This window comes from Erinaceus europaeus, chromosome 1 (genome assembly GCF_950295315.1).
Source record: "Erinaceus europaeus chromosome 1, mEriEur2.1, whole genome shotgun sequence".
Classification (NCBI taxonomy): domain Eukaryota; kingdom Metazoa; phylum Chordata; class Mammalia; order Eulipotyphla; family Erinaceidae; genus Erinaceus; species Erinaceus europaeus.
Genome location: NC_080162.1, coordinates 54992023 through 55000058, shown reverse-complemented (window position 1 = coordinate 55000058; position 8036 = coordinate 54992023). Strand labels below are relative to the sequence as shown.

General features: G+C 52.6%; 1 protein-coding gene across 2 annotated transcripts; it reads left to right on the top strand.

Moving 5' to 3' along the window:
• The first annotated feature begins 2151 nt into the window (after positions 1–2151).
• FOXA2 (forkhead box A2) lies at positions 2152–6460 on the top strand. Of its 2 annotated transcripts, XM_016189411.2 has the most exons (3): positions 2152–2397; positions 3410–3479; positions 4487–6460. In XM_016189411.2, the coding sequence occupies exons 2-3, from the start codon at positions 3411–3413 to the stop codon at positions 5783–5785; spliced, it is 1368 nt and encodes a 455-aa protein (XP_016044897.1). In that variant the 5' UTR covers positions 2152–2397; position 3410; the 3' UTR covers positions 5786–6460. The 2 variants fall into 2 exon arrangements, with proteins under 2 accessions (XP_016044897.1, XP_007525525.1); XM_007525463.3 differs by lacking the exon at positions 2152–2397 and having other exon boundaries at positions 3328–3479.
• Positions 6461–8036: the final 1576 nt, after the last annotated feature.

Genomic DNA, 8036 nt, shown 5'->3' with positions numbered 1-8036 from the left:
AAGACTTTCATGCCTGAGGCTCAAATATCCCAAATTCAATCCCCAGCACCATCATAAACCAGAGCTGAACAATGCTCTGGCCTCTGTGTGTGTGTTTCTCTCTCATTAGGATAAAATATATTTTTAAAATAAAGACACTGAGGGATTTATCTGCCCAATATGCCTATCTTCCCCCTTGGTATTTACGGGTTATCATTTGAGGACATTTGTTAGGGAAATGCAAGATCCTTGGGTTTAGCACCAGAAAGAGCAGGAGGAGGTTCAGATTTGAGTTTAAGTCAACTCCACCTGAACAGCATCCAGAAAAAAAAAAAAAAAGGAAAAAGCAAGCTCATTCCTAAGTGCTATAGTAAAGTTGTAAGAATTTACTAGTGAAAAAAGCAGCACCCACCGAAAATGGAAAGGAGCAAAGGACAGCGTTGTGGGTCTCATTCCTAGGTGGGGTTTAAGTGAAAGGGTTTAAGTGTGTGTGTGTGGGGGGGGAGCGGGGGTCTGGGGAAACATCTGCCTAGTCGCCCGAGAACTTTTTCCTGTAGAGAAGCTCTCAGAGCAATTTACAGCATTCCAGCTGGAGGCTTTCGTGCCAGACACTCTGAATAAACCTTTAGAAACCTAAGCTGCCGGGTAGAACCTCGGAGGTAGCGCCTCCAAGAATCAGGGTGCTGGGAAAGGAAAGCAAACCCCGGGCTGTGTGAATGGCCCGGCTTCCTTCACAGCAGGCGGGCAGGCTCCCTTCTCCTGGCGGTCTAGAGCCACTGCTCGCCACCACGTCCTCGCTCCGAGCCTTCAGCGCGCGCTCCTGCGGGGTGGCGAACCCGGGGCTCCCTGGATCCCCGCAAGATCACACCTGAATGGACCAGACACCGACCTTTACGCCTGTCGAGGTAGAAGGCCGGCTTGAGTCTGTGAAGAGCTTAGCTGGACTCCAAAGAAATGCGTCCCCCCTCACCCCACCCTCAGCCCTACCCCCACTCCGCATTTTTGGAGAGACTTAGAGTAAATCGGAAAAAAGTGCCCGGGCTACAGGGTTGAGAGCAATTCGGGTAAATGAGGTGTAGCCCCGGGACCATATGCCCGATAGAGGGCACCCTATCACTGCAGAAGTCTGTGCAAAAGCTCCTGGGTGTCCTGGGATCCCAGCTTTTCAGAAAAAAAAAAACAAAAAAAAAACTGTCATTGTGTCATTATCGTACTGGCTTGTCATTGTTGGTGTGTGTGTGTGTGTGTGTGTCTGTGTGTGTGTGTGTTCTACTCTGTGTCTGTGCAGAAAGCTTTGAAAACCACTGAAATGCCTCTTCTGAGTGTCAGCCCATGCCTTTCTTTCCTAAGCCTTCTAGAGCAATGAAATGTGCTGCCACCCAATTTCCTGAACCGTCAGGCCATACTGAGGATCCCACTCCTCTGTCCACCCCCTGCACACCTACACCACTGTACACTTGCTGGAGGCACTGAGGCTGTCCTGGCCTTCTGGAAAGAGAGCCCTCCTGGGCACCTCACATAACTTTTGAGCTAGGCAGACCTTGGCTTTGAAGCTCCTGCCCTGACACTTTTTCAGCTGACTGATTAGTGCCTCTGTGTCTGAGCGCAAAGGGCATGGCCAGTGGAAGCATGAAGGCCCCACACATTTACAGCTTTACCTGACTGGTGCCTGGCTCATCTTGTGGTCTGAGTCTCCTGTTCTCAAAATTTGCCACTTTAACTCAGCCATCCACCCAAAACACTGAACAGGTGGGTTAGATACCCACTATTCCCTAGAGAGTGCAGGGCTGGATTCTCACTGCCCAACGCAGGAGGTGGGAGTAACTAAGCAAGGGAGTCCACATCTAATGCCTGGAATACTTGTCCCATCTCCACATCAAAGCTCAGTAAAGTTTATCTGTCTGGCCTAGGACAGCTGATCACCTGAACCCGGGAAGATATAGTTCTGAGTTTTTATTAAACAGACCGCTCCCCCAAAGCATAGGACAGAGACCCTCCTGGGTGGATTTCACGTGTCCCATTATTGATTCCTTTATTTCTCTCCTTCCTCCTGCCTCCCTCCCCCCCCCCTCCACTCTTGCCCTGTTTGTTTTAGTTACGAAATGCTGTGGGCACCTCCGTTGTGACTGAAAAGTAACCTTGAAACACGCTGGCCTGAATGTCAAAGACAAATAGCAGTCTCCCAACCGTCGGCTGCAGCTGGCAGGGCTGCGTGCGCCCTGCGTCGGCAGTCTGGACCCGGGACCGTGCTCCTACAGCTCGGGAGGCCCACTGTTGGATCGCTGGGAGGCTGGGCTCGGAGGAGGCCGAAAGCCGAGGTGGCCGGACCAGACGTGCCCAGCGCGCCTTCCGGAACCGCTCCGCGTCTTAACCAGAACAGGGAGGGGCCTCCCAGAAACCGCGGCGAGCGAGTTAAAGGTGTGTACACAGTTTTTCTAAATACGACAGCGCTTTGAAAACTGGCTCAGTCACCGGCGTGCTGTTTTGACAGGGGATGAGTACTGTGAGCGAGGAAACCCGGGATAAATAAGTGCGGCTTTCTGGAGGAGAATCTGGGGACAGAGGCCGGACGCACCCTCAGATTAACTCAGCGAAACGTTCAGAGCCATGAGACAGGGCAGGGGTCAGGGCCCTAGACTGCTCCCGGGGTAGTTGGGGGGGTGGTCTTCTCACGTCTCTCCTCCCTGCGGTCTCCGCGTGGGGTGGGTGAGTGGGGAGGTGGGCTGGCCTGGGAGCCCGCGCACCCACTAGCCCGAAGAGCTCACGGGTCCAGGAGCAGCGCCGGTGCAAAGCTAAGCTGCGGAGGGACGGGCGCCGTGCGCCTAGGGGCAGGTGCAGGGCGCCGGTCTAGGCTCCCTCTCACCTAGGTGTGAGCTGATTATTCAAATAGGCTGCCCCGGGTCTGGGGATTGGAGGCCCGCGCTGGCGTGCAGCGCTATATCACCAGCCACCCACGTCACTGCGGCACTTGTCCGCTCCGCGCTCCACACCTCCTCCTCCTCCACCTCTACTACCACCTCCTCCTCCTCCTTTCCACCCCCCACTCGCCCCCGCGCCCGCGCTTCCCGCCGCCTCCCAGCAGCTCAATACTGCCCGCCTCGGCCTGCACCCCGCAGCCCACGAGCGCGGCGGAGGCGACGGGTGCTCCCAGCAAAGGGGCTCCGGGCTGCACCTCCTCCTTTCCGCGGCCCCCTCCTCCCGAGACTCACCCCTCCCGCCCACTCCCAACTACCGCCTCCGGCCGGCGAGGGAAAAAGAAGAGCGGAGAGAGAGAGAGAGTGAGAGAGAGAGAGAGAGAGAGAGAGAGAGAGGAAGGGAGGGGACGGTGCCTGGGCTGACTTTTTTTTTTTTAAAGGGTGGGGGTGGGGGGTGATCGCTGGTCGTTTGTTGTGGCTGTTAAATTTTAAACTGCCATGCACTCGGCTTCCAGTATGCTGGGAGCGGTGAAGATGGAAGGGCACGAGCCGTCCGACTGGAGCAGCTACTATGCCGAGCCCGAGGTAGGCACTCTCCTTTGCCGAGTGGAAGCGGGGTGGCGGCGCGGGCTCTCCACCCCCAGCCTCCGGACCGCTTCCCTCGCTGGCACTCGCCCCCCCACCCCCCAGTTGCTCAGGGCCGCCGCCTTTTTCACCCTCCTTCGACTCAAATGGGTCTCTTTTTTATACGACACACTGTTAGCCTTGAGATAATATTAACTTTGTGATCAAATATTGACTTGCGGCGCCTCCAAATCCTCTTCGTGGCCGAGCCACGCACTATCCTAACAGAGTTCTGTTTGGCAGTGCGCGGCTGGGGAGGGGTGGGAGGTCGGCCGGAGAGGGGGTGGGGAACTGGGGAGGAGAAGGTGGGTAGGAGTTGGGGGTTGAGGTAGAGGCAAGGAATCCAGGCGAGAGGACAAAGAGAAAGAAAGTTTGTGGCTGCTAAGTTCAGCCCTGTGTTGCTCAGTTCCTGGTCCCCTCCCTTTCTCTGCATTCTAAGCAGCCGACTGACCCGGCTTTCTAAGCTGCGGCTTGGGGTTCCCAAGGGTCGGGAATACTGTCTCAGAAGGAGGGTCCAACGGGGCAGGCCCCAGGGTAGTCTTCCCGGTGGTGGCCCGGGATGCCCGGGACAGACACCCACAAGTTGCTCTCTAGGGTGGCGCCCTGAGCGGCGATGCAGGCTAGCGCAGTAGATGACTGGAGAATTGGATAAATCTGGGGTAGGGAAACCCGTTTGGGGTGTTCTAGGGGCCCCCTTGTTTTAGAATCTAAACGAAGCGTAGAAGAAAAAAAATAAGCTAGCCACATGCCGGGAGCAGCAGCGCGTAGCCGCAAGGCGATCTGGAGGCGCTCTCAGTGAACCCGGAGCGTAGTGGGGAGCCTGGTCGGATTTAGGGATGGACTCCACAAAGGCATCTTGGGTGGGGGTGGGGGGGCCTGGCCAGGCCGGGCGGATTGTAGTGGGGTCAGGACGCATCCTAGTCGCGGTGCTAACGTTTTGCGTCCCACTTTCCTGGCTCTGTCCGTAGGGTTACTCCTCCGTAAGCAACATGAACGCCGGCCTGGGGATGAATGGAATGAACACGTACATGAGCATGTCAGCGGCCGCCATGGGTGGCGGTTCGGGCAACATGAGCGCCGGCTCTATGAACATGTCCTCGTACGTGGGCACTGGGATGAGCCCCTCGCTGGCTGGCATGTCCCCCGGGGCAGGCGCTATGGCGAGCATGGGCGGCTCTGCAGGGGCGGCTGGCGTGGCGAGCATGGGGCCGCACCTGAGCCCCAGCCTGAGCCCTCTCGGGGGACAGGCGGCGGGGGCGATGGGTGGACTGGCGCCCTATGCCAACATGAACTCCATGAGCCCCATGTACGGGCAGGCAGGTCTGAGCCGCGCGCGGGACCCCAAGACCTACAGGCGCAGCTACACACACGCCAAGCCGCCCTACTCGTACATCTCGCTCATCACCATGGCCATCCAGCAGAGCCCCAACAAGATGCTGACACTGAGCGAGATCTACCAGTGGATCATGGACCTCTTCCCCTTCTACCGGCAGAACCAGCAGCGTTGGCAGAACTCCATCCGTCACTCGCTCTCCTTCAACGACTGCTTCCTCAAGGTGCCCCGCTCCCCGGACAAGCCCGGCAAGGGCTCCTTCTGGACCCTGCACCCCGATTCGGGCAACATGTTTGAGAACGGTTGCTACTTGCGCCGCCAGAAGCGGTTCAAGTGCGAGAAACAGCTGGCCCTGAAGGAAGGTGTGGGCACTGGAGGTGGCAAAAAGGCTGCTCCGGGAGCCCAGGCCCCGCAGGGGCAGCTTGGGGAGGCCTCTGGACCGGCCTCTGAGACTCAGGCGGGAACCGAGTCGCCTCATTCAAGCACCTCTCCCTGCCAGGAGCACAAGCGAGGAGGTCTGGGCGAGCTCAAGGGGACATCGGCCACAGCACTGAGTCCCCCAGAGCCTGCACCCTCACCAGGGCAGCAGCAGGCCACTGCACACCTCTTGGGCCCTCCCCACCACCCTGGCCTGCCACCCGAGGCTCACCTTAAGCCAGAGCACCACTACGCCTTCAACCACCCTTTCTCCATCAACAACCTCATGTCCTCGGAGCAGCAGCATCACCACAGCCACCATCACCACCAGCCTCACAAAATGGACCTCAAGGCCTATGAACAGGTGATGCACTACCCTGGTTATGGTTCCCCCATGCCAGGAAGCCTGGCCATGGGTCCTGTCACGAACAAAGCAGGCCTGGACGCTTCACCTCTGGGTGCAGACACCTCCTACTACCAGGGGGTGTACTCTCGGCCCATTATGAATTCCTCTTAAGAAGACTGCCACAGGGCCAGCTAGTCCAGATGAGGAAAAGTGAGAAAATGAGGTGGAGACTAAGGAAGGGGTACTGGAGAGACCTAAAGGAGAAGAACCACATTGCACCCTCACCCCAGGACATCAGTCTCCCATTCCTCCATTGCAACTTTTCCCTCCTGATCAGATGGAACACACCAATAGCTTTCATCATAGAAGGAGGGAAGGGAAAGGAAAGGAAAGGAGGGAGAGATGGGCAGAATCCAGTTCCACTACTGTGTAGACACCCGCTTCTTCAAGCACCTGAAAGTTGATTATTTTGTTGTTGTTTCTCTCCATTGCTGTGTTGCAGGGAAGTCTTACTTTATAAATATATAAATATATATATATGCACAAACATAAAAACACAAACTTTTGTGAGTGACTCTATGTAAAACCATGTAGTTTTAACAGAGAACCAGAGTTGTATTATTGTTTTAAACAGAAGAAAAATGATGTAATGGTCTGTTGTAAGTGACCAAGAAAAAAGGGAAAAAAATGCATTCTCATTCTTGACATGGTGAAATCCAGGTCTTGGGTCTGATTAATTTATGGTGTCTGTGTGCTTTATTTATGACTTAAAATATGTGTTCTGGCTGCAAGAACCAGAGTTCCACAAATCTGTATTAAAATATTTTACCGGTTTTATCCCTTGAATAGTCAAGACTTTTTTCCTTTGCAAAACTTATAAGTAAACAGGATATGGAAAATTATTTAAAAAGTGGATAGTGGAAGATCCTGGTTCCCAAGTGCAGGTTCTATTTTATTTAGAAAGCTAGTGGTTGCTGCTTTATCAAACATTTTGTTTTAATTTCTTCAGACATTCTGAAGCTGAATAAGTCTTACAGTAACCACACTTGCCCCCTATTCAGAACTTGCAGTTATCATTTTATTATCGTTGCTATATTATGTATTTGTCATCTAGCCACAACTCCATTTGGTCAATTTATCTTATATTTCTGACAATATCAAAGTAAAAAAGAAATTGTCTTCACCAAGGCTTCAGTATGCTGGGTCGACTTTTCAGTTAGAAAGAGGCAGACACACAGAGAGGGAAAGATGGAAAGATACCACAGAATCAAAACTTCCTTCAGTGTGATAGGGAGTAAGCTGAAACTTGGGTCACACTCATAATGAAGCAGAAAAAGCATGCACACGTTTGCTCATGCGCACACACATATATACACACACCAAAAAAAAAAAATCTAAGCATTTTAAGTTTCAGTTTAACCCCCCTCCAACACTAGATAAGTATATAATCAAGTAGAATTCAGTGTTATTTACTATTGCTTTTTTGAATTTTGAGGTTAACATTATACCCAATGAAATGCAGACCCCAGGAGAGCCATTCCATGGATTTGATTCAGGCTTATTTTCAATGCCAACAGACTAGCACATATTCTAATTTTCTACTGGGATTTTTAAAGGTGCAATGCTGTTGACCTATCTTGGACCTCAAGAGTAGCTTCTTATGAAAGAAGACTGGCTTTTGCTTTTTTTTTTTTTTTTTCTTTCCTTCTTTCTCACCCCCACCACTTGTATTTCTAATCTTAGACTTTCTTTCAACTCAGTGAGCCCAAATTTGATTTGTAAAACTCCGGTGCAACATTTGTTCATAGTTTCCTCTCTGATCACCCCTCCACTTCCCTATGAAATGGGGGACTCCTAGATCTTATAGCCATAGAGCCTTCCTTTCACTACCTTTCTCTCTGTCTTCACTTAGGTATTCTATACCACCTTAAAAGGCCTTTGTGTAACCTGGGAATAGTGACAATTCAGAGACCACTTTTTGTATTACATCTTTTCCCCAAACAAAACTTGCTCCTGGAATTGATTTTAAAGGGTATTTCAGAATGATGTCCATCAAATGAAGCTTGGCCAGTGATAACCAGGGTACACACACACACACACACACACACACACACACACACCTTGCAAAGACTTCTGTCAGTCCAGTTTGGCAAGCCAAACTTGCAAAGCTGGGAATGAATGGGCCTTGTGAGTTTCGTGAGGTCTTGTGAGTTTTAAAGGGAAATCTAAAAGTATAAAAAGAAAGAGACACAGAATAAATTCTTATAAGTCAGGCTGCCTCTCCTCAAAGACTGCTTAGCCAAGGTGGAGCCTGAACCTCACCCCAGTCCCCTGGCTTTGCCCGGCCCCAGGGCACATAAGAAGCCCTGGTTTTTCCCATACAGGTCTGCACATTGGCCAGGCAAGGCCTAGAGTGAGTGTC